This window comes from Sabethes cyaneus, chromosome 2, assembly GCF_943734655.1.
Source record: "Sabethes cyaneus chromosome 2, idSabCyanKW18_F2, whole genome shotgun sequence".
In the NCBI taxonomy this organism is placed as follows: Eukaryota; Metazoa; Arthropoda; class Insecta; order Diptera; family Culicidae; genus Sabethes; species Sabethes cyaneus.
In genome coordinates this window covers 73,685,806-73,712,582 of record NC_071354.1, presented here as the reverse complement: position 1 = coordinate 73,712,582, position 26,777 = coordinate 73,685,806, and the positions used below count along the sequence as shown (strand labels likewise).

Here is a 26,777-nt window from a genome sequence, read left to right as displayed (position 1 = left end):
AATGACTTTCTACCAGATGTGTTCACTATTCCACAAGCTTTCAAAATTGGTATACCATACCTCCTCTCGATTGTTTTTCAATAGTTAAATTGTACATTTTTATAAACAATTGCAATTTTTTCAAAGTTGGAACTTTTTTTCTCGATTTTTTTTACTTTAAAATATTTGTTCATCTTTCTCGAAGAAGCATGCAAAATTTGGAAATGGAGAAATGAAAACTCTAGAAGTAATGAATTTTTATATCGAAGCGCGCACGTTAATGCAAACGAGCGGACGAACACGCGTGCTTCAACGACACGTTACACTTAATAGCATCAAAGGCGGCCTCGTTCTGAAGCTGCCTGTGGGTTAGAACATCGATTGAGCATTACCGCTCGCTTCACATTAACACACGCGCTGAGACATAAAAATTCATAACTTCTAGAGTTTTCATTTTTCCATTTCCAAATTTTGCATTCTTCTTCGATTCGATTTATTTATTAAAATATGATACATGACATGAGTGTCACTAACGAAAACAAATCGTACAAAATTACTACCGTACAATGTTTTCCTCCTATTTTTCATATAAAATTTCTAAGCTCTAGTATCTATTGATTGGAAAGAGCATCTATTTATGCGCAAAAATTGGTTGAAATTTATATAAATTTATTTGGAAAAATCAACTCACTAGTATTTTTAATCGTATACACCACTATACCTACATGCTTAAATTAACTGCTTTTCTTCTACAATTGTGAGTAACAGCAAGTAAAAAAACCCGAATTAATCCACCTAGCGGCGTGACCTAGCCTTTCTACTGTCACAATAATCATCATTTAATTTCTCAGGAACATCTATGTATAATTAACTTGACTATATTTTTAAATATCCGTTCCGTATTCCTCAAAATCCTTATTTGCCAGTAAAATTCACAACGTATTGCGTAGAATAATTAAATTTTCTTTCCTTGTGTGCGTAAATACTTGTAACACCTTATTTAGTTTTATAATCGGCCGGCCTAAACTTTCGGGCTTCAGAGCCACATAGGAAACTTGTTTTGAATTGACAATATGAAATATGTGTTCAGAACAGATTTTTTGATAATTAATTAATACCATGTGTTCAAAAGTTAGCATCTTTGAAAAACAAGAGTTCAGAAAAATTATTATTATACTTCGCCTTTGAAGACAAAGAATATCAACAACAAAATGATTAATCTCAAAATTTTACTATTAGTTTGCTTGGCTTCAATTTTGCAGTATATCTGAATTAGAAAAAATAACTGAATAGAGCATTAGATATGAAAAAGACAAATTGAACTTTTTCTTAGCTGGCGCTCCTTCAGATAATTATTTTTGCATGAAAATCAAAACTTATGCTTTTTTTTAATGTACTTTCATGAAAAGATAGTCATTAGCTTGATCGCATCGTTTTTACAATGTTGGAGGGTTAGGAAAACAAGAGGGTTGCAAAAGCTGCGCCTTAAACATGCTTGAGAATGGGAAATATGATCGATATGATTTTCAGTGCTTGTCATTTTTGATTTATTTGTTGAAACATGATACATGACATAAGACATCTGTCCTTTAAAATGTCATTAACGAAAACAAATCTTACAAAATTACTACCGTGCAACGTTTACTTCCTATTTTTCATATAACATTTCTAAGCTCTAGTATCTATTGATTGAAAAGAGCATCTATTGATGCGCAAAATTTGTTTGAAATTTGTATAAATTTATTTGGAAAAATCAACTCATTTTTAATCCTATACACCACTATACCTTCATGCTTAAATTAACTGCTTTTCTTCGCTGTTTGCTTTTCGTGTACAATTGTGAGTAACAGCAAGTGAACAAAATGACAATTGAAATCTGAAATCAAAGAAAAGAAAAAGCTTTTCGATAGAATCCCATTATTTAATATTTATTTGCAACAGATACGTAGTTCGCCTACGACGTGCTGGCTTCAACAGCGTCTTATTTCAAAGCGTATACGTATCTGTTGCGAATAAATATTAAATAGTGGGATTTAGTCGGTAAAAGTTTTTTCTTTTCTTTAATTTCAAATTTCGTATTCCACTAAGAGGCTTCAAAAATTTCAGACAATTGATTCAGAAAAGTGAGAAACATCTTTTCTTGAATTTCAATGCAAATTTAAAAATTGCAAATTGTCATCCCAAGTAACAATTTGAGTTTTATTACACTCTTATGATGACATTCAAGACCAAAATTGGTCATGAAAACCACCAGAAGAGTACAATCAAACTCACATTGTCGCTTGGGATCACATACACACACATACATACATACATACATACATACATACATACATATATACATACATATATACATACATACATACATACATACATACATACATACATGCATACATACATACATACATGCATATATACATACATACATACATACATACATACATACATACACACATACATCACACATATTGAATACAATCAACATTTGATTGATATGCTTTGATTTCACACGTTTTAACGGTTTAATATACGGTGCTTAAGTGTTAAAGTTTAAATAACTTTTGAATGAACCGTCCGATTTTAAATAACTCGGTTTCGTTTGATAGATCTCAGCAGTTATTTTCAAATAATAATAAAATGTGATGTTTTTCATTGAATTAATGCTTATATGTTACAAAAATATGTTTTAAATACTATTTTTTCACATTTCTTTATGTAACTTTCAAACTACAAGCCCAATCGTCATGAAATTTGGAAGTTAAGGGTTTGCAAGGCTCCTCTTTCATATGCAATCAATTTTGTTCAAATCGGTTAAGGGACCTATGAGATAATGAAGTCCCATATTTTTCATATTTTTATACATAACTTTTGAACTAAAAGTCCGATCAGTATGAAATTCAATAGCGACCAATGGGACACCTAGACCTTTCATTTGACACTAAGAACATTAAAATCGGTCCAGCCATCTCCGAGAAAAGTGAGTGAGATTAAAAGCGTCACATACACACACACACACACACACACACACATACGCACACACACACACACACACACACACACACACACACACACACACACACACACACACATACATACACACACACACAGAAAATGCTCAGTTTTCGAAACTGAGTCGAATGGTATAGGACATTCGGCCCGCAGGACCTTCTTTCCATTTCCGGTTTTCCAAGTGATTTCTATACCTTTATACTATATATTTATATAGTAGAAAGGCAAAAATGACAATTGAAATCTGAAATCAAAGAAAAGAAAAAACTTTCCGATTGAATCCTACTATTTAATATTTATTTGCGACAGATACGTAGTTCGCCTACGACGTGCAGACTTCGTGTATACGTATCTGTCGCGAATAAATATTAAATAGTGGAATTTAGTCGGTAAAAGTGTTTTCTTTGCTTTCAGTTCAGAGTTCGTATTCCACTAAGAGGCTTCAAAAACTTCATTTTGTCAATGTTTCTCACTTTTCTCGAATTTCAATGCAAATTTCAAAATTGCACATTTTCATCACATACACACATACATACATACATAAATACATACATACATAAATACATACATACATACTCACATACATCACACACCTTGAATACAATCAACATTTGATTGATATGTTTTGATTTCTTACGTTTTAACGGTTTAATATACGGTACTTAAGTGTTAAAGTTTGAATAACTTTTGAATGAACCGTCCGATTTTAAATAACTCGGTTTCATTTGATAGATCTCAACAGTAATTTTCAAATAATAAAAAGTTGTGTGATGTTTTTCATTGAATTAATGCTTATATGTTACTAAAATATGTCTTAAATACTATTTTTTCACACTTCTTTATGTAACTTTCAAACTACAAGCCCAATCGTCATGCAATTTGGAAATTAAGGGTTTGCAAGGCTCCTCTTTCATATGCAATTAATTTTGTTGAAATCGGTTAAGAGACCTATATGAGATAATGAAGTCCCATATTTTTCGTATTTTTATACATAACTTTTGAACTAAAAGTCCGATCAGTATGAATTTCAATAGCGACCTATGGGACACCTAGACCTTTCATTTGACACTAAGAACATTAAAATCGGTCCACCCATCTCCGAGAAAAGTGAGTGAGATTGAAAGCGTTACATACACACGCACACAATACAGTGGACCCTCGTTCGTTTGAACGATTGATTCCTCATGCAAACTACCGGGGTACTTTTTAATTTGAACAACTGGTAACCCGAAATATGCTGAAACCTGTGTGAACTGGTCGCCCTGCTTTTTGTTATTGTTTTGGTGGTTTGTTTTAGTTGGCAGTTGCAAGTGCGAATATTGTATTTTCCGATCGAATTTCTATCTTAATCGTTATAACGATAATTAGGAAAACGAAATGTGAAACCGATTAAACACGCTAGGTCAGTACAAACAAATCGTGTTTATGTGCATTGTCTACATAAACAAATGATGTCATGCTGAGAATGACATTTGAACCATTTTTAATTTGCACATCGTGCAAACCAGCGGGGCTCAAATTAAAGTGTTCAGATTAAAAATGGTCAAACGAACGGGGGTCCACGACACACACACACACACACATACACACACACACACACACACACACACACACACACACACACACACACACACACACACACACACACACACACACACACACACACACACACTCACACACTCACACAGACACACTCACACAGACACACTCACACTCACACAGACACACACACACACACACACACACACACACACACACACACACACACACACACACACACACACACACACACACACAAAGGCAATTTATTTTCATATAGTAGCAAGGCAAAAATTATCGAACTGATTTGACCGGGAATCAAAAGACGATGTCGCTATCAATGAAAGCTAACTACCGACATTGGGCTGCAATGTTATGGAGAGCACACGATCTGTCATTCTTTGTTTTTCAAAAATGAAAAATGACTTGGAATCATTTTTGTAGGTAAAAGAAAAGATTGAATAGGAAACTGGAGCTTTAAGTATTTATAACGGTAAAAAGCAAAGCCTAAGTGCTACATTCCGTTATCGAAACTTGACCTTCTGTTTTTATACGACAGACTTCGCAGCCAACTGTTAGAGTGCAGGACAATTGCAGGGCCAGTTGCTACGATTTTAAAATTGACGAAGGCAAGCGTTGCTTCATACGACCTTCCCTTACCCCCTCATCTACCACTCTTTCCCCTTCACGCCTAGTCTCAATCTGTTAGATCCTATCAACTCTTTGTTTCATTACTTTCTTCTACCGTTTCCTCCGTCAATCGTAAAATCTACCGTTATAAAAGCTTAATTGAATGCCTGACATTCAAGGTCAAGACAAAAATCAAGAGGTTGGTCTAAATTGGAGCTTGTTTTAGGACACATGAACACAGAATTTATTTACAAGGCTTACATCTAAGACCCCTGTAACAAGTAACAAGTTAGTAATGGGGTCTTCGGTTACATGCTGTTGAAAGCTGCTGCTTTCCAGGACACGGGAAATATCAGCGGCAACTCGTAGAAACATGGTATACAAGTGCTACGATGTCACAGAAAATGTGATATAAATTACAAATCTATAATCAATATTTTAGGTACTGATAATTATTTTCAATCTTTCAACTTTATTTAAAATGAAGCTTATAGCTAGAAAAAAATCTTATTTTTATGCGCCGCTCTAACGAGCATCGAAAACAACCACTGAAACGAAAAAAAAAACTAATTAATGAAGTTCTTCTGAATTTACATTTTTAGTAGTTCTAGAATTGCAAAATGTTCTCATGCACTTCCACTTAGGTATGTACACGCAGGTAGGTAGATTTCAAGAAGATAGGATAAGTCCAAGGTCCAACCACAAGTTGGCTTTTCTAGCCTTCTTTTGGTAGACTTCATTTTGCTGACATATTTAAACACTTTTTCCAGAAAAATCCAGCGAAGCGAGACTAATCACATATCTTTTACTACACCGAAGGGTATTTCTATAGTTACTATATATATATATAGTACTATATATAGTAACTATAGGGATTACCACCTATTTACATTGGGCCGTACAAATGAATAAAACAGTTTACTTTCCTTTTCCGGTGTAAATCTTATGGGAGAAATACTGAATAGTCTTAAAGAGGCAGAGTGTTTTATGTTGTCTAGAACTATCACGTAGTGAAATCTTCCAATACGAGGATGTTTTCAAGTTAAGGCACAAGATATTGCAGATGCAAAAGATCTAATTTGTACAGTTATACTTACATCGCTTTGTTCGTTTTTTGTACATAATACGATAACCACATTCGCGACAACGAATCGGATCCCTTGGGCGCATTTCGTTTTCGTGGTGACACTCTATGCGAAAGGATTTTGAAATAATGACATTATTTATTCGACACACGTTAACCACGCAGTTCGGGTGCAGTGGTTAGGGTAGATTATTCGCCAAATACATACCTCCACAAACATAAATCATAGCTGTTTTTAAAACGGTATCCTTAGAACTGGGATCAGACATCGTTATTGCAAAATTAAATTACTTAGAGATTATGATAAAATCGAAAAACAAACACGCGAATTTCAGCTTTCCCCGGCTTTTGTTTTGGTGCTCCTCTAACTGCTGACTGATGCTGAAGTGCTGACTGCTGAAGTTCAGTCTTCCAGATTCTGAAGTTCAGAGTTGCCAGATTTTATTCTAGATTTCGGTCCTATGAAAAAGGTGCCGTAAAGTACACTTCTAAATATATTCATAAACAAATTGGTCGAATTGGCCGTGAACGTATACAAGCAGAAGATGGATATTCGAGCAACAGAAGCTTTTCGAATCAGTGATCCTGATCGTCTCACAGTTTTGAAGACTACTGATTTATATTAACATTCTTTAAGATTTTTATACAAAATGTTCTGTTTACCTATAAGTAGTCTTCTGTTACCTACACTACCGCCCAGGTAACCAATAAGCATTACCAATGCTATTTACACAGAGAACAGATTAACAGGCTCGAAGGAAGTAATCGATTTTTGTGTGTAAAATCTGTCGGTAGCGCCCTCCAGGGGCTTGAAGAGGGATCGCAAATCGAATGTAAATGCGTGAATGCGTACATTTTCTACGTTCAACTTACCCTGCAGCAGTAGGCGTTTGAATGCGAAAGATGGCACATTCATTCTGCCTTTTTTCCTAGGACAGGACGTGCCAAGTGTCAACCGCGGCGTTGACCCAAAATTGACCCAATTTCTGATTGGCTGAAAGGGACGAGCAACCGTTGACTGGAAAATATAACGCGGTAACGCTTTCAGTGTTGATGAAACTCATTAGTGGGAATACGACAATAAGTTATTATTTCCGAATTTTGATTTCTTTTGTATTCTGTAGTTGTATGCTTGGTTCATTAATTTTGTTTGTACACTAATTTTAATATTCAAAATGAAATGCAAAACATGATTTTGGTCGCATAAACTGTGGCGTATTCGGGAGCTGTTGTTTGGCAAACGAAGTTATTCTTAAAATAATATGTGCGGGCAACAGTGGTGCAGAGTGTAACAAGAAATATTCAATCGGGATGGCGGTCATAATAAAAAGAAGAGTAAGAAGCCAGATGTCCTGTCCTAGCTTTTTTCGACTCTGTGCTATTTACATGCAAGTCAATATAAGCATTTAAGTCACCTTAATTGCTACTTAAATGCTACTTTGGTAAAATATACGGATACTTTACTGCTAACCAATGGTAATGCTTATTGGTTAGCTGGGCAAGTATACCCCCGCTCCAATTACCTTCTTTAATTTGAACATTTTTAATCTGAATATTATGACATGCTTTCACATTAAAAACTGATTAAGGGTCATACACAGTTGACTGTTAAGTTTATTGTTTATTATGTATAAAAATTTAAAAAATAAGTTATTGAAAAAAAAGCAAAAAACTGAGTTCGGTTCCTCTTGCTCAGTATCTTTGCAATATTGCTGATATGCAACTTATCTCTCTTCAGCACCCAAAATGGACCATTTTAATTAAAACTGTCGAGCCAATCAACTCTTCTACAATACGGACGTTCAGAATTCGCCCATGTACAAAATATACGGGCGAAAAAGGGCTGCGCGTTTAATTACTGCAAAAAAGTAGCGTCGCGTCGCTTGCACTCTGGCGGTACTCTAAGCACAGACAAACAGATATAACACTCGTTTCCATTCTTCGTACCGATTAAACCGTCATTTCAAATTTGGGCTTAGTTGGGAATGTCTCCGTTTTGGTCAAAGTGGCGCTTCTTGACGAAAGAAGGGGAATTCCCCATAAAAAATACTTGCTACTTCGAGGGACACCCATGTTGCTATTTGATATTTGGGAATGTCGATCATAGATGGTGCTAGTGTTCAGGTTCAGGTACAATAATTTTTATTGATTTTTCTTCCAAGAGTTATGTCTGTTTGTCTGTGCTCTAAGGGCACCGTCAGAGTAAACACGACAGCGTTTAAATACGCCGCCATGCTTCCGGCGAAAAAGTGCTGCGTATTTAAATGAATGCGAGCGAAGTCGCATCGCGTTGCTAAGACCCCGTACAGAGTAAAAGCGGCTACGACGCGACGCGACTTCGCCCACATGTCGCTAAATGCACAGTTCTGCTTCGGGTGAAAATGGGCTGCGTGTATAACTGCTCAAGTAACAATTTCAGGCTAATCAAACGCTTTTATAGTTGATTTTATTCAGCCTGTGGCTGAACCTAGGGCTGAACAATGCTTTTGTTTTAAAAATAAAATCCTTTTTTCATCTCTTAGGGTACCGTCAGAGTAAATGCGACAGCGACGCGACGCGACTTCGCTCACATTAATTTAAATACGCAGCACTTTTTCGCTGGAAGCAGGGCTGCGTATTCAAACGAAAGTGAGCGAAATCGTGTCGCGTCGCTGTCGCGTTTACTCTGTACGGGGCCTTAGGGTACCGCCAGATTCCAAGCGACATGCAACGCGACGGGACATTTCTTGCTGTAGTTATACGCGCAGCCCTTTTTCGCCCGAAGCAAGGCTGCATATTCAAACGAATGTGAGCGAAGTCGTGTCGCGTCGCTGTCGCGTTTACTCTGTACGGGGCCTTAGGGTACCGCCAGAGTGCAAGCGACATGCGACGCGACGCTACTCTTCCTGCTGCAGTTAAACGCCCAGCCCTTTTTCGTCTGAAGCAGAACTGTGCATTTAGCAACATGAGAGCGAAGTGGCGTCGCGTCGCAGTCGCTTTTACTCACGGGGCCTTAGACATCTAAATCTGGTGATTTTATCAAGCTTAACTGCTTTCGAAGCTGCAATGAAGCTCAATAAAGGGTTTTGCGCGCTTTTAGATAGCTAATTTCCGTAGTGCTGTCAATTGTATTTTTAGAGCGAGAAATAGTTTTTGCAATGCCTTGCAATGCTTTTCCAGTCGTTTAATTAACGTAAAATTTAGCGAACTCTGTATACTTTTTCTTATTGTGTTATTCACCATATAGTCATCACTCTAATAATAACGATCCCTAGTATAGCGCTGTTCCTGTGTGCCTTGTTGTGTGCTGCCAACCGTCAATTCAGCAAAAAATAAAACATTCAAATTTTGGATTGTCATTCTCGCTCGCTGTCGACACGGACGGATAGAACTTGAGTAAAGCCAGCCATCGAAATTAGCTAAAAGCGCATAGCATTTTATGTAAAATTTTATATATACTAAACTGTTTGGATTATTATTCTATCTGCAAAAAAACCCTTGGGTCCGTTGGAGAATACAGTGTTTGAACGGAAATTTGTTACATTAAAAGGTATGTATTAACAGCAATCTTTCGATAAAAGCAGCGAAATTTAGAACATGATATTTTTCTTTATGAATGACGACTGCATTTGATTATTGGTGACGTTGAGTAGTGTTGCACAAATTTGTAATGCCAAATTATTTACGTTTACAGTGAGTCAATAATGAGTGGACCGATTTTTGGAAGCAGCAATGCTCTTGGAGGCAGTTCCGGTGGGAATCGTCACCTTGTGGAATTTCGCGCTGGGCGGATGAATCTTGTCAACAAGATGGTTCACCCGGATAATCGAAAAGGGTTGGTTTATGTATATCAGGCTGATGATGGGCTCATTCATTTTTGCTGGAAAGATCGCACCACAGGAAACGTCGAGGATGATTTGATTGTTTTTCCCGACGATTGCGAATTTAAGAAAATTGAAAATGTTAAAAACGGTCGGGTATTCTTGCTTAAATTCAAAAGTTCTAGTCGTCGATTGTTCTTTTGGATGCAGGAACCGAAAACAGACAAGGATGAAGAATGGTGCCGCAGAATCAACGAGGTTATCAATAACCCTCCATCGTCGAATAGCTTGAGCGGTGGTTCCGGACGAGGTGGCAGTGGAAGTGATAATGGAGATTTGCAGTACATAATGCAAAACATGTCTCAGCAGCAGTTGATGCAACTATTTGGAGGAGTCGGTCAAATGGGAGGGCTAAGTAGTCTTTTGGGCTCCATGAGGTAAGTTGGCGAGGTTTCGAGAAAAATGTCCATTCAATTTTATTGTTTTAACAGTCGTTCATCCTCGGGAAATTCGAGTAGCCGCACTAGCGCCACACCTTCTAGTCGTAGTGCTCTTACGTCCAGCAACACCGGCAGCGGTACAGTCACAACGCCGACAGCGGCATCAAACTCCCCTTCTACTCCACGTGCACCTCGAAAGAATGCTTCCGATGCAAATAAAACTACTGGTGGCACAGCTGCGGCGACGCCTTTAACGGGAAGCAATACCGGCAACGGATCCGGTGAAGTTAATAATGCAACCTCTGGTGGAAACCGTGTCCGTCTGGCTGATCTCCAAAATTATTTGGCCGGGATGAGCCCAGCTGGAGCAAACGGTGGACAACGACGCAACGTAGATCTTGCTTCAGCAGTAAATTCAGAATCGCTCTCATCCGTCATCGCAGTCCCAGAGCAGGTTGAAGCACTGGTGGAGCATTTGCCACAGATCGAAGGAGATGAAAACAAAAAGCAACAGCTTAAGGAAACCTTATCATCACCCCAGTTTCAACAAGCTCTATCAATGTTTTCCAATGCCCTGCAATCTGGCCAGCTAGGTCCGGTAGTTTCCCATTTTCAATTGAATGCAGAAGCAGTAGCTGCTGCAAATAGTGGCGATCTAGAACAATTTGTCAAAGCACTGGAAGCCGCCCACAACCAAGGCGAAGCAGACAAGACAAAACCATCTACAACCAGCCCAGAAAAAACCGAAACCAAGGAAGAAAACGGTACATCGGCGGCCAAAACAGATAAAAAGGATGATGACGAGCTGGATTAGTTTGTTTTTTCATGTTTATAAACTTTAAATCAAATGTTTATTGATTTACCGTTGCTTTGAAAATTAAAAAAACTGGGTTAAAAAACGTTAGGAAGGTTAAAACTCTAGATGGCAGAACGAATGGAATAATCAAGGCAGTGCCAATACTAACTAACCTACAACGCGAATGCAAGGAATGTTTCTGTCTTCAATTACCTACCTAAATACTTACTGCTAATGGTTCGCAGATATTTTAAAACTATTGCATTATATTTTCAAACAATCCTAACGAGAAGCGAACAGAAGAATATTGTTTCATCTGACACACACCTATCACACAAACTGCACATAAAAATAAACGCTTCTTGTATAATCGGCAAACTTTGCTGCATAAACCAATTATGATGTAGAGAAATCTTAGGGATTATGAAAAATACGAAAAATAAATGTTTCAGCAATCAAAACCTTTTCCACAATTTATTTTCAATCAAAGTTGATGGACTTTATTATCACTTACTGTGTTGTTAACGTCATCCTTTCCATTTTTTTTTTGTTTTTCAAAATATCCATTTCTACATTTCACTCAGCTATATCCTGTAGCGGTCAAGAGTTTTCATTTTCGGGATCGGTTTGATCGGTGCGAATGTTAAGCTTAAACCGATCAATATCGTTCAAATCATCATTGCGCCCTTTGGACAGTTTTATAATGCTTTCAAAATGTTCGGCACTCCCAGCCAAACTAGAGCCATAGTGATTACAGCTTTGATAAAACTGTTTCAACATCACCTCATGTATCAAATAGTCCTGTAAGATCAGCAGAAAGGCTACGTTTTTGGCCGCAGCCCTGCGTTGAGTTTCGGTCAGCGGGCGACTGGCATAAGTAATCTGTTGAAAAGAAAAGTTATTAATTAAGATATCTAGATCCGGAGCTTTAATTACTAACCGTGCTATCGAAAAAATTGCTTGGGAGATTTAGGTACTTCGAAAGACACTCCTGGATTGTCAGCTCGTGTTGATCGTCGTAGTTTTCATTGGTAGAAATATGTGCAACCTAGAATCGAAGGAATTAATTTAGTAGTCGAATAACACCGCTAATAGTTCATCAACATCCAAACATACTCACCAATGTATCGAAGTATTTTCCCAATGGAGCATCGAAGCGGTGTTTCAGTACGTCCTCCAGCAGTCGGCCGTTGTGAACAACCCGTCGCACCTTCGGACTAATCAACAGTGTTTTGATGTCACTAGTAACATTCATCCACATTACATCAAACACGTAGATTCGGTCCAACGTTGCGATGGACAGCAGCGAAGGAGTTCTCGCATGCCGTCCACCGACAATATCTTCCATGGCTAGACCAATCAGCTTTTGCGTTTTGAGGTGCTTTATTGCATCGTGATACTTCATGTCGGTCTGATGTATGAAAACATGCCCTTCAATCCGGGCGAAAACTTGCTGGACATCTTCCAGATCGATACGAGTAACTGATTCGGCTACCATGGACGATGAAGCGGATACATTTGATTCATCATTCGTATCGACTGGTTGACTTTTCTCGATGATTTTTATGTTGCGGATCTCGGCGCTGTAATAGTCCTGTTTGCCAGCGATAGGTAAGTTGCTTTGAAAATCGCGGACATTTTGCAACCGTATAAATGATCTTTTGGCACCGATGTGTTGTACCTCGCCTATCACGCATTCGTCCTCTAAATCCAGCAGCACAATTTGCCCCTTACAGATGTTCAGTTTGTCCATGCTTTGAAAAATTTAACTTTTATGGAATGCCGGTGTACTACAATAGGTAAATAGTAATTCTAATCTTGTTTTTGGGACGAAAGCCGTTGATAGCCTCCGGAAACGGTTGATGATGAACTGCTATCAAAGTAAGCCCGGTAAATGTACAGACCCAGCGCAATGTGAAGGGCAATAACGGCGGCTACTGCTGAATAGATATTACTACTGACCGGTGTTAACTGTAGGAATCCGTCGAACAAAAAGTACTTGCAGCCGAAAAAGGTTGTCACGGGCAAAACAATGATCAGTATACAATAGAAGAAAACTACTCGAAAGTTGCGATATTCAATGTGTTGTTCCTAAATATAAAAAATCGAAACGTCATGTGATGCATGGTTTACGCTTTAAAATATGATTATAACCAAACTTACATTCTTGCTCACTTGCTGCTGTTTTGACTTAGTTTTAGACATTTTAATGAGCACGGAAATTTTTGTCTAAATCAAGCAATTCTTGGCGATTTTTAATGCCTTTCGGTAAGTCCAAACATTTAAAAATTATACATAAAACTTTGCTAAACGTGAATCCGTCATTTCGGAACTAACACAACCGCTGAAAAACACCACCACCACCACGTCACCAACAGAAAGAAACACCAATCACCAAATTATACGCAAATGCGGCAAATACTATAAATTGCTCGAATCGAAAAAAAACTGTCAACGCACTCTTAAGTACTCTCACCTTAAAATTGATTTAAACTACTCAAATTTTTGTAAAGCGCAGGAAAAGTAAACGAAACACAACACGGTTGGGAATCGTTGGTGGAATAAATTTATATCAATGATAAATGATTTAAATCACTTTTTGTCCAACAGATTTGCAGATTTGTCTATAAAATACAGATTTTTGAGTCACCTTGCAAATCATAATAAAATTACAAATAAAAATATATTGTATTTTTCACATTTTTCACCAAGCAAATCCGAGCAGCTGGATTTTGAGCAGTTTTTTGCGTTTTCTGCGGCATTCGAGTATCCAGCTTTTTACGAGCCATAATGGCGGACGTGTTCGTAATATTTGAACAGCATTTTTGACATTTCCCTAATACATCGCACGTTTGCTTTCCGCGCGTTCACGGTAAAACTAAAGGAATGTACGGAAAGAAAACGTGCGATGTACTAGGGAAATGTCAAAAATGCTGCTCAAATATGACGAACGCCGTCTGCCATTATGGCTCGTAAAAAGCTGGATAGTTACTAGTTAGTTACCGAAACTTTTTAATAAAAATCTGGCATCTCTGTTCACTAAGCAGTGGATTCAGCACTCTGCTACTGCTTGTATTTTGCATATTGCATGTTTATAAGTTCAGCCTTCCTTCAGGTTTGCGATGTGATAATTAAAAGTTAATAACAAAATTTTCATTGCAGTTTTTAGGTAATCAATCCTATGATACTTATCAATAAATAAAGTCCAAAATGAACCGCTTCGAGCATTGCCAAGCACGCCTCGCCGAAAATGAGTCATTTGTTGCCAAAGATCGCAATATAAAGCTATACGACGGCGATGCAAAGGTAGGTTCAAATTGTTCATATATAAACGTTATTACCAAACACATTATTTAAATCAATTGCAGACAAATTTCGAAGATGGTGAAATAGTGCTCACTAGCCACCGATTGCTGTGGGGTCGCAACGGCGAAATTGCTCGTGGGGGTAGCGCACTGTCACTGCGTTTGAAATATGTACAATCACTGGACGAGGAAGAAGCTAGTTCGATGCTGTTCAGTCGTAAGAAACGGATTATTCTTCGTTTGGCGGCGGTTTTGCCGGACAAGACCCCGGGACCAATGGACAATAGTGTAGCCTCTTTTATCAAAATATCTGGTAAAAATGGCGTGGAATCTGGCTTCGTGCAAGCACTTCAAGAGACTGTTGCCGCCAAAATCTGGCTAATAGAAGAAAGGGAAAACGCTGGAAGTACTTCTGTCCAGCAACCGTCACAACGTACATTGCGGACGGGAATAGTGGGCATTGAAAGAAAGTTGATAGAAAAACAAAAGCAGACCGACGAAAATATTACCATGGCATTTAAGGACCTAGGAAAGCTGATGGAAATGGCTAAGGATATGGTGACTATTTCTAAAATAGTAAGTACCAAAATCAGAGAGCGGCAAGGTGACATATCCGAGGATGAAACTGTTCGATTCAAGTCTTACCTAATGAGCCTTGGTATAGATGATCCAGTGACGAGAGATGGGACGCGCAGCAATACAGAATATTTTATGAAATTATCTCAGCAATTGTGCGAAATGTTACTTGATCCGATTACGGTATAATGCTTTACATTGCCTTTGAATGATAATAACTTACGTGTATTTCTTTTTAGGAAGCAGGTGGCATGATGTCTCTAGCAGATGTTTATTGCAGAGTGAATCGCGCTCGTGGGTTGGAACTGTTATCACCCGAAGATTTGCTGGAAGCGTGCAAATTACTTGTAGGACCTATCAAGCTAAGACAATTTCCGAGTGGTGCAATGGTTCTTCAATTGGAAAATCATGATGATGAGCTAGTGTCCCGAGAAACGTCTGAGATTGTAAAAAAATACAACTCGATAAGTGCAGACGAGTTGGCTCGGGTTGTAGGGATTTCTCTTTTGCTGGCTAACGAGCGGCTACTAGTCGCTGAGGGGTTGGGCAATATTTGCCGGGACGAATCCATAGAGGGTCTTCGGTTTTATCCTAATTTATTCCTTCAATAATACCATTTGACTAAATCGTATGTGTAGTCTTTCTTGTCGGCATAATCAGCATCGAAATTCAAAATCCGCAGATCATGATCTGTTACCAGAAACAGTTGACTAGTGTCTGCAGCTAAACTGTACACGGGTGAGTAGTGTGACAGCATTTTAGACGAGAAATACATCTGAATACAGCGTTTTGGCATGCGTAGATCAAGCAAATTGACTCTGAAGTTGTACTTCATGCCACACAGCACTGCATAGGCTCCATCATAATCCAGACAGTAAACAGAAGCATCGTATGGATCAGTCCATACGGCCTCATCCCGACTGGTTCGAATGTCCACAACGCGGAATGTAGTGTCAAAGTTTCCCGTTAACACCGTAGTCGGATCTTTCCATAACACATGATAAACGGCCCGAGTTGGTGAATTTAGCGTTGTAGTCAGACCCCTGAAATATTGATAAAGATTAGTTATGCAATATATATATATTAAAATTGGCTAAATCACTTGGACCCTTACTTCTCTACATCTATTAACTTTAATGCTTTCTTCTCTCGATCATTGTACCTTCCAGCGGCCAACTGACTTTTTCCATCAGGACATAGTTGTATTGTCTGATAACCGTCGCCCAACTCTAGCTTCTTCTCGAGAGCAAGTTCTCTGTTAGCAGTCCAAAAAGTTGTTGATTCAGATCTACTGGTGCAAACGAACAGATCACAATTAAAATCAACCGAAGTAACAGCACTATTTGAAAGATGATGTATTCTAGAAGCACGATTTCCACGATCATAGATAAAACAACATCCATCCATGCGCCCAGCAAACAGTACATCTTCCTTTTTGACTATCCAACTAATATCCGAACAGGTGAAGTGGCCATATGTCCAGCTGGGTTTTGCGATTATAACTTTGTCACTTGCGTTAGCTATTCGCTTATGTGCCCTTAGCTGGCCCCGATGTGTCATGAACAACCATTGATTTTCAAGAATTATCTGTGAAAAGTATATCGTTCGATGGTAAAACATCTGCATTTCTAGATATCTTCCATAACGCCAGTTTTCGTGTAAGCGTATTCGCTTTCTGTATCCAAAATCATGAAGATCCTTACATGGCCAGTTGGACGAATGTTGCAATCGTCGATGTCCCGTACGTAGGAGATGAGCACTTAGTCTAGCGTAAATATAAGTATTAATTATTTGATAGAATCGTTTGCAAACTTTAACGAGACAGTCTAGATCATCCAAGGGAAGATACTGAAAAACGTATGCCAATGCATCATTATCTAAATCACAGATATTCACGCGTCTGTTAAATTTACTGGTCATTTTAGTATTTTACTGCTGTTCTTATTTACAATCTTGTGTTTATATGGTTTATATTTTCTTGTAGGACAGAACACGCTCGGTTATTGTTACTTTAAAAAGAGTAAAATTTATCTACACTGAAACAAGAATCATGGTAATTGTTACCATATTAGAGGGTAAAATTAAGAGACACACCAGTAAATTTTTGCAGCAGACTTCTGTTTAGCTTAAGCAGTGTTTCTGGTCAAAATTACTATGCGTTACTTTAGGCGTTAAGCCCCAAACACAATGCATACGGATTTTACTACGTTGCGGCAATTTGACAGTTTTTCCATGGGTTTTCTGTCAAATTTCCGCAACGTAGTAAAATCCGCATGCATTGTGTCTGGGCCTTTACTCCGATACATAACAAAAATAATGTCGAATTTGTTTTTTCAATCCGGGTTGAAACTAGATGAATTTTATCTGTCAGATAGGAGCAAATGAACACAAAAAGTTCATCCAGTTCCAATCCGGATTGAATAAACAAATTCGACATAACAGAATCGTAGTCAAAATTACTAGACATGACCATGAAAGTTGGTAAAATTATCTGAGAACATATTACTTCCCAGGTAACTAATAAGCATTAGTATAAGCAGTAAATCAATCGTTTATTAGCATCCCTGGCGTTTTATACTGCAGGTTGATGTTTATCAGCCTTTTGACTGCATAACTGTTGTAAATTTGCATCCACAATTCTATTTAAATTCTTCTTGTTGGTAACTAGCTGCAAATAAGCATTGTCAGCACTATAAGAGACTTAAATGCTTTTTGGCTTGCATTTAAATTGCCTTAAGTGCTTATTGGTCACCTGGGTTGTACTAGAATCATGGTAAATTTGAATAGCTTTTTCGTGGTACTTACAAAAAAGCAGGCGTTTTCTGCAAAATTGTGCGAGATACCATGGTTTTTGTTTCAGAGTATAGTTCCGTTAAAAGTCTATATTGTGCATTTACTTGATCAATGGATTCCTAGGGGAGTTCAGGTACTGTTTCAAACGTTCCAAAGGTAAAAAAATGACTAAATTGGCAACACAGTTCGTAATGTTTTATCGCCATAACTGGCAATACAGGCTCATTGCGTTTCTGTCGCAACATTAATCGTGACTTCGTGTTAATCATACAAAAGCATTAAACAAATTGTTTTCGAATACGAACGTTATTGCTTTGTTATTGCTTGTTTGGATAATGAAGGATAACACACTTAGTTTTTATTCAGATCTTCGGTAATTTATTTTGCGGATTAAATCAGCACATTTGGAAAAATGCTGAGCAATTCGGTAATTTTTCAAGGAATGCTGAGTATCGCCACTACTTGACATTTCTTAATACAGATCTTCATTAACCGGTGGCGAGTTCGTTAATATTTTTAGCTGTATTTTTTCGCAAAGCGATTCCATTTCGTAACTGTCAATAATTCAGCAATTGTTTAACGAACTATCAGTATTTATTACAGCATCTGAGATCAGCAAAAATTGCGGAAGTTGTCATCAAGCATTTATTAGCTGTCAAAATGAAGCGCAATCAAGAAAATACTTTATTGCGTGTTTAAAGTGTGTGGAAATTGTTCAAAATATGAACAATTATAGTTCTTCTTAAGATATGAGTGGCGCATAGCAGAGCTTCGCTACGTTATTTAACCTTCTTTATATAAGGTATGCCAATTTATTATGTAATTTGTGTTTTAAATATATATCCCTCCATCTCTCATTCACTTACTTACTTACTTAATTGGCCTAACGTCTTATGACAAGGCCTGCGCAGTATAATTTCTCCATCTGTTTCGGTCCATGGCAACTGATCTCCAGTTCCGCGGGCACCCAGTGCTCGCCAGATCTCGCTCCACCTGGTCTTGCCACCTCGCTCGCTGTGCCCCTCTTCGTCTTGTTCCTACCGGATTTGATGCGAAAACCATTTTTGCAGGATAGTTGTCCGGCATTCTAGCAACATGTCCTGCCAACGTATCCGTCCAGCTTTAACCACTTTCTGAATACTTGGTTCGCCGTAGAGACGCGCGAGCTCGTGGTTCATTCTTCGCCTCCATACACCGTTCTCTTGCACTCCGCCAAAGATGGTTCTTAGCACCCGCCGTTCGAAAACTCCGAGTGCTCGTAGGTCCTCTTCTATAGCAATGTCCACGTTTCGTGCCCGTAGAGGACAACCGGTCTAATTAGCGTTTTGTACAGTGTGCACTTTGTACGGGGGCTCAGATTGTTTGACCGCAAGTGTTTGTGGAGTCCGTAGTAGGCCCGACTTCCGCTGATAATACGTCTTTTAATCTCACGGCTGGTATTGTTGTCCTCTGTTGCCAGCGAGCCAAGGTATACGAACTCGTCGACTACCTCGAACTCATCCCCGTCGATTACCACGGTGCTGCCCAAGCGAGCCCTGTCGCGCTCGTTCCCGCCCGCCGGCATATACTTCGTTTTAGACGTATTTATCTGCAATCCAATCTTCTCTGCTTCGCGTTTCAGTCTGGTGTACTGATCTTCCACCGCCTCAAATGTTCTGCCGACAGCATCCACGTCGTCAGCAAAGCAGATAAATTGACTGGATTTATTGAAAATCGTGCCCCGCATTTCGATCGCCGCTCGCCTTATAACACCTTCAAGCGCAATGTTGAATAGCAGGCAGGAAAGACCATCTCCTTGTCGAAGTCCCCTGCGAGATTCGAATGGGTCCGACAGTCCACCCGAGATTCTCACACAGCACTGGATCCCATCCATCGTAGCCATGATAAGTCTAGTAAGCTTACCCGGAAAGCCGTTTTCGTCCAAAATTTTCCATAGCTCTTGTCGGTTTACGCTATCATATGCGGCTTTGAAATCGATGAACAGGTGGTGCGTGGGGACTCGGAATTCGCGGCACTTCTGGAGGATCTGCCGCAGGGTGAAGATTTGGTCTGTTGTAGACCGACCCTCCATGAAGCCAGCCTGGTAACTTCCCACAAATCTATTGGCTATTGGCGATAGTCGATGAAAGAGGACTTGGGACAGCACTTTGTAGGCGGCATTCAGGATAGTGATGGCTCGGTAGTTCTCACAATCCAGCTTATCACCTTTCTTGTAGATAGGGCAGATAACCCCGTCTTTCCACTCCTCCGGTAGTCGTTCCGTATCCCAAATCTTGACAATCAATTGATGCAGACAGCCGGCCAACTTGTCCGGGCCCATTTTAATAAGTTCCGCTCCAATGCCATCCTTTCCCGCTGCTTTATTGTTCTTCAGCCGCTGGATGGCTTCTTTAACGTCCCTTATCGATGGGGGTGGCACATCTTCGTCGCTTGCTGCACCAATGTGGTCACTTCCTCCGCTATCATGGTCTTCCGCCTGCACGCCATTCAGGTGTTCATCGTAGTGCTGCTTCCACCTTTCGATCACCGCACGGTCATCAGTCAAGATACCTCCATCTTTATCTCTGCACATTTCGGCCCGCGGCACGAAGCCTTTGCGAGATCCGTTGAGCTTCTGATAGAACTTCCGTGTGTCGTGAAAGCGGTACAGCTGTTCGAGTTCTTCGCACTCCTTCTCCTCTTGGTGGCGCTTCTTTTCCTTGAAGAGTCGGGTTTGCTGCCTCCGCTTCTGTTTGTATCGCTCCACATTCTGACGGGTGGCTCTACGCAGCATTTGTACCCGCGCTGCGTTCTTCTCATCCAATATCTGCTGGCATTCCTCGTCAAACCATTCGTTACGTCGATTCGGTGCCACACTGCCTAGGACGTTCTCCGCCACGCTGTTAATGGCTGTTTTCACGGCATTCCAACAGTCTTCAAGAGGGGCTTCATCCAGCTCTCCCTCTTCCGGCAGCGCGGTTTCGAGAGATAACGCGTAGTTTTCGGCGACCTCTGGTTGCTTCAGTCGCGCTAGATTATACCGTGGTGGGCGGCGGTATCGTATGTTGTTCACAACAGATAGTTTTTGACGTATCCTTACCATCACTAGGTAGTGATCCGAATCAATGTTAGCGCCCGGATAGGTTCTGACGTCGATAATGTCTGAAAAGTGCCGACCATCTATCAGAACGTGGTCGATTTGTGATTCTGTCTGGTTGGGTGATCTCCAGGTGTACCGATGGTAGAGGTTATGCTGGAAGAAGGTACTACGTATGGCCATGTTCTTGGAGGCGGCGAAGTCGACAAGTCTTAGGCCGTTTTCGTTCGTTTGCGGGTGAGCGCTGAACCGTCCAATCACCGGTTTGAATTCCTCCTCCTGACCAACCTGAGCATTACAGTCCCCGATGATAATTTTGACACCATGTCTTGGGCAGCGGTCGTATTCACGCTCCAACTGCGCGTAGAATTCGTCTTTGTCATCATCGGTACTTCCGAGGTGAGGGCTGTGCACGTTAATTATGCTTATATTGAAGAATCGGCCCTTGATTCTTAATCTGCAAATTCGGGGGTCGATCGGCCACCACCCGATCAGCCGCTTCTGCATCTCGCCCATCACTATAAAAGCTGTGCCCAGCTCGTGTGTATTGCCGCAGCTCTGGTAGATGGTATGACCATCTCTATACGTACGTACCATCGTTCCTTTCCAGCATACCTCCTGCAGCGCTACGATGTCGAACTTGCGGCTCTTCACTTCTTTAGAAAGCACGTGGGTACTTCCGAGGAAATTTAGAGACCGACAGTTCCATGTTCCTAATTTCCAATCGTTAGTCCGTTTTCGTCGCCTGGGTCTTTGCCGATTGTTCCGATTAGAGTTATTATTATTACTTACGGAGTCCATTGCTTTGGTTTTTTTAGTGGTTCAGGCATGCAAAGCCCGCAACCAACCCCACAGTATCGCCGGAGGGCCAACGTAGCTCGAAGGAGCCCTCCCCCCTGTCAGCATACGACCTTGGTTTCCACCGGGGTTGGTTACCCGATCTCTACCCGAGGTTGCTCGTATCCCGGCTGGTACCACGAGGAGGTTGGGGTAGGAGTTGCTAGGTAAGAGGCTGTGAACCACTGTGGGGTCTATTTTATGCCCAGTGCACAAGGCACCGATGGTACGCATTACCAAGCCATTTACCAGCCTCTCATTCAGTTAATATTGATTTAAATTGTAAATCTTCATTTTCCTTCTCATTCAAAATTTTGTCATCATAAAACAAAGCAGCAAATGCTACTTAGTGCTTCGGTGCAGACTTCGCAAATAGCTGCAGAACTAGATGACGATTGCGGGGCTGGTGCTACAGATAGGTTAACTCGGAACAACCTCTTTTAGTCCAGATTCGAACATGCGGCGGCTGGCAGAGCCATACCTCGAGACCAAGTTAGAACCATATCTGTGCATCATAGATCCTATATAATTAATTGTATTTATTTTTAAGACATGATTTCAATAAAAATATTTTTTTAATTTATGACGACAATTCAGTACACATTACCGAAGTATCAGCACTATAATTACGGCTTTCAGCAATGATTTTTGCTGAGAGATTTGTTAATTTATACTGAACAGTCCGCAATTTTTGACATTTCATAAAAATATTTTCATTGCCGAGTGTTCGTCAAGCAAATTAATTACCGAACTGACCACCGAACGTTCAGCAGTTCTAATTTCGTCAAAAAATTACGGTGTTCGGTAAAAATTTTTAAGTGTGTAAACTACGCTTTATTCACTATGAAATTTCGGCAAACCGGCGTTGAAAATACAGATTCATTTCATGCTGAATTTCATTCCGTTTCTTCTGATAGAACGGTAATTCCTAGGTTTATTTACTTTGCTCGATTGGTTCCAATAATGAAACAGCGATGATGACACAATTTGACATTTTATCTGTCAAAAGCTAAAAACGACCCTTTTTACGACCGTTCAGAAACACGACTGTTTCAACCGTCGTGTCCAGTAAGGGAATGCGCGCACAATATATACCAACCCGGTAACAATGTGACAGCTGACAGCTTAAACGTACCTAAAACTGCTGGTTCATGGTTCACGACAGATGTTTGAAAGCGGCGTAAATATCGAAGAAAGAGTTTATTATCATTTGTTTTTGCAAAAAATCCCTTGTGCATACATTATCTGAATTGGTTTATTATTTCAATAGAGTATTTTACGAACTGACAATATTATGTCAAGTACCAAAACATTTCCGTGGTAATGACAATAGCAGTATAACTGGTTCTTCTGTCATAATAACATGCTCTATTTGGTTCTGTCATGTAACAGAGTTTTTTTTTGTACAACTGCAACGATCTCTATTGCTTGGATTTACTCTTGAATTTTGCTTGTTGTTTGCTTGTTGTTGTTATTAACTTGTTCTGTTAACGACAAAATCGATCCAGCAATCATGAAAGAGCATTTCATTTTGAATTGCGCAGCGGATAACTTTTAATGAAACGCGCAATATTTAAATACTTTAGAGCAGACAACTCGTACACAAGAGTGACAATTTTGTAATAAATACCGCTTTTTATCTTGTAAACAAATCAATCAAACAACCCACCAAGAATTCAAACAGTTTTACCCACCCCATCGACATCTCTATATCTAGCTGCAGTAAACAGTAAAATACAGTAAATATCAGCGACAGCATGTCCGGGGCTCAAAATTTGACAGCGGGCCCAAATCAGACTGCTGGCAGTTAAGTGAAACGCAGTGCTGACATGCTATCTCATTTTCGCACACACGAGATGTTGGCGGCGAAAAAATGGTTGTCTGCCGATGGGGTGGTTTTACCGAAAACATGAAATAATGCTGAAATAATCAATACGCACTTTTCAAATCGTTGTCCAGACAACTTTTTGCGTTCACATTTAACGTAACGTCAATTTTGACTGGTACGTAAAAACGATCGTCGCGACATTTTTGACACTGGCGGGTGTTATGGGAAACTGTTAATAACAGTCACTTTGTTACGGAGTAGATATATACACCAATATACACGCTACAGAGCCTTTTAGCGAATCCATAAATTAACCTGGCTCATGTCGATTAGCACCCAGTTTTAATCGAATCAAAGCGTTCATAAATTAACCGAGATTGCATTTCAGTCAAACTGACAGCATTCAGTTTGAAGCGCAGGTTAAAACTACAGACGGTAGATAATCTACAGACGCGCAAAGAGAAAAATTACCTAGTCGGCAACACTTTTTTTTGATATATATAAGGCAACTAATCCATATGTTGTTAGTAAATCAATAGTTTAAGTTTAAACATTTCAGGTATATTACAAAACTTATTCTTCCCTACCTATACGAAACACAAGTGTGTTTACTTTGCTCATTTGGAGCCTCGATTTGACGGTTCGATTGGTGTTTTATGCCACGCTCTTTGCGCGTCTGTAGATTATCTACCGTCTGTAGCACACATCTCTGCTAAACTTGGATATAAATACCACAGAGAACAGACATTCATCTTGAACTCGCAACGTGTGTAAAAGCTCAGCGGCCATTTTGAAAGTATGTGGTAATGCTCCCGCTACGTGGCGCTCACATCACTAACAGAATGGGCTTTGCTTGTAAATGTCTGTCAGCATATCAAAGCTTTCGTCGTATTTTCACCAAAGCAGAGTTGCTACAGCAACTGACGTATTGTTTACCCAATCCATTGCACTAAAATAAAGGTAAACATTTATCAAAAAATAGCAATATTAGACTAATTTAATTTAAATCCTTGATTTTGATTACGAATTTTAAAAATGAATAAGCTATTAGCATACAGGCCGCGATTTTAGCGACCGCCAATGAATCAAAGCCAAACGCTCCAACACCGGCGGCCCTCGATGAAGTGGCAAAGGTTTTCTGGTTCTCAAAGATGAAAAGTCCACTGCTAGTACAACCGCGGTGGGGTCATGCTGCGTGTGACGATGAAATGGTATAATCCAATGCGGAAAACCGGAAAACACTAAATACGATGCCTATTTGCCATACTTTGAAAAAATTGAATTGCGATTTGGTTTCTGTTTTCAATGTGTACCGTGTTCAATAAATAACATAAACAAAATCAATCCGTTGCTACAACCGTTGCTAGATTGCTACAGTAACTAGCATTAGAGTTGCCAGTATTTCGAATATGTAAAATATGATAAGAATGTATAATAACTTTGGCAACGTGGATGTCGGACAACTGGTGCACCCTAAGAGAGATGTCGCTAGTGTCTTGTTTAAAAGCTTACACACCATTTGCGTGATATTTTATATGAACATAATTGTCTGTTCTCTGTGTAAATACGTTTTGTATTAATTTCATTCATACTAAGAATTGTTTCTCTATTGATTTCAAGAAACAGCATTGAGAAAAAAGTATGAGTTTTTGACACTCAGAAAAATCTGTACCTATCTGTACCTACTTTATGACAAAAAATCTGTAATCTGTACCGTACAGAATCTGCACCAAAAAATTCGAAAAAATCTGTACTTTTCCAGATAAATCTGTACATGTGGCAACACTGCCTCACAGAGCTTTCTAGTTATGTGTGTATTGGTGCTTGAAAATGAGGCAAACAACAACAGAGCTTTCTGCACATATTTCAGTCAAATTTTCCATCCTTTTCCAAACTCAAGCACATATTGTGAAAATTTGCTGGTATTTAAGCCAGCGGAAGACGAAATTCATTCTGTACCTTGGTGACAAAGGAATGCATCTCTTTTGTTTACTGTTGTTGTTTGCCTTAGGGTACCGCCAGAGTAAACGCGACAGCGACGCGACGCGACTTCGCTCACATTCGTTTAAATACGCAACACTTTTTCGCCGGAAGCAGGGCTGCGTATTTAAACGAATGTGAGCGAAGTCGTGTCGCGTCGCTGTCGCGCTTACTCTGTACGGGGCCTTCGAGAGTCGCCATCTGAAACAAATTATCTATATAGCAACAATGCAGCTGCATCTGTTAGTGTTGCCGCACGCACAGATTATTCTGTGATCAACAGACATTTGAAATAAATTACTTTAATAAAATCTGGATATATAATTCCTTTTCATGATAATTTTACCACAGTTATTGGTCGTACCGTAAATAGTTATGCTGCTGTTGTCTGTTATTGCTAATTCTTTTGAGAACCAGCGATTTAAATTAAAGATTTCGAGTTTCTCGATGCTATATATAATAACAACATACTAGAGGAATCTTTCTCTGAAGCTTTTATTTGGAATAATACATAAAAAGCTGCTAAAAATTCAAAAAAACCTGCTCAAAAAATGTTCTTGATTTGAGATGGCGTCTCTCTATCTTTAACAGGCTCTCTAGTCGTTACTCTTTTTAGGGCTCTCTAATCGGTGTTTTGACAAGTCTCCTGTTCGATTGGACTTACTTTTGACAACTGATTCTGTTCGATTGGAATTTTCGGTTTAAGATGGCGACTCTCTAAGGCTCTCTAGTTTGCCACATTTTCAAGCACCAATACACACATAACTGGAAAGCTCTACAGTAAACAAAAGAGATGAAGTATTCCACCACGCACACATATAAGGATTTTTTGACATTAGCTGAGGCCCTCGCTGAGGCTGTTTGCAGTAGGAATAATATCAAAAACATCAAATATCAAACTCCCGGATCCTCTCCTCCACTCTTCGCTCCCCTCTCACTCCTACATAACCGATCCTCAGCTAATGTCATTCTGGTTAGTGATGAAACCGCAAATTACTTCATGCATTCCTTTGTCACCAAGGTACAGAATAAATTTCGTCTTCCGCAGGCTTATATACCAGCAAATTTTCAAAATATATGCTTGGATTTGGAACAGGATGAAAAA

General features: G+C 39.4%; 4 protein-coding genes across 5 annotated transcripts; 2 read left to right on the top strand and 2 right to left on the bottom strand.

The window, feature by feature from the left end:
- The first annotated feature begins 9,604 nt into the window (after positions 1-9,604).
- LOC128738677 (proteasomal ubiquitin receptor ADRM1 homolog) lies at positions 9,605-11,728 on the top strand. Its single transcript, XM_053833995.1, has 3 exons — positions 9,605-9,770; positions 9,915-10,478; positions 10,533-11,728. Exons 2-3 carry the CDS (start codon positions 9,925-9,927, stop codon positions 11,293-11,295), a joined length of 1,317 nt encoding a protein of 438 aa, XP_053689970.1. The 5' UTR covers positions 9,605-9,770; positions 9,915-9,924; the 3' UTR covers positions 11,296-11,728.
- Positions 11,712-13,030, bottom strand: LOC128738679 (protein Exd1 homolog). The gene is made up of 3 exons (XM_053833996.1): positions 12,398-13,030; positions 12,218-12,325; positions 11,712-12,159 (listed from the first exon to the last, which is right to left on the bottom strand). The coding sequence occupies exons 1-3, from the start codon at positions 13,028-13,030 to the stop codon at positions 11,878-11,880; spliced, it is 1,023 nt and encodes a 340-aa protein (XP_053689971.1). The 3' UTR covers positions 11,712-11,877.
- Positions 13,031-13,089: 59 nt separating this feature from the next.
- Positions 13,090-13,639, bottom strand: LOC128738680 (vacuolar ATPase assembly integral membrane protein VMA21 homolog). Its single transcript, XM_053833997.1, has 2 exons — positions 13,441-13,639; positions 13,090-13,368 (listed from the first exon to the last, which is right to left on the bottom strand). Exons 1-2 carry the CDS (start codon positions 13,480-13,482, stop codon positions 13,090-13,092), a joined length of 321 nt encoding a protein of 106 aa, XP_053689972.1. The 5' UTR covers positions 13,483-13,639.
- A 774-nt stretch (positions 13,640-14,413) lies between these two features.
- On the top strand, positions 14,414-16,191 carry LOC128734594 (vacuolar protein-sorting-associated protein 36). Of its 2 annotated transcripts, XR_008411983.1 has the most exons (4): positions 14,414-14,583; positions 14,646-15,341; positions 15,398-15,896; positions 15,961-16,191. XR_008411983.1 is itself a non-coding variant. In XM_053828868.1 (3 exons), exons 1-3 carry the CDS (start codon positions 14,488-14,490, stop codon positions 15,767-15,769), a joined length of 1,164 nt encoding a protein of 387 aa, XP_053684843.1. In that variant the 5' UTR covers positions 14,414-14,487; the 3' UTR covers positions 15,770-16,191. The 2 variants fall into 2 exon arrangements, 1 of the variants encoding a protein (XP_053684843.1); XM_053828868.1 differs by having other exon boundaries at positions 15,398-16,191.
- Positions 16,192-26,777: the final 10,586 nt, after the last annotated feature.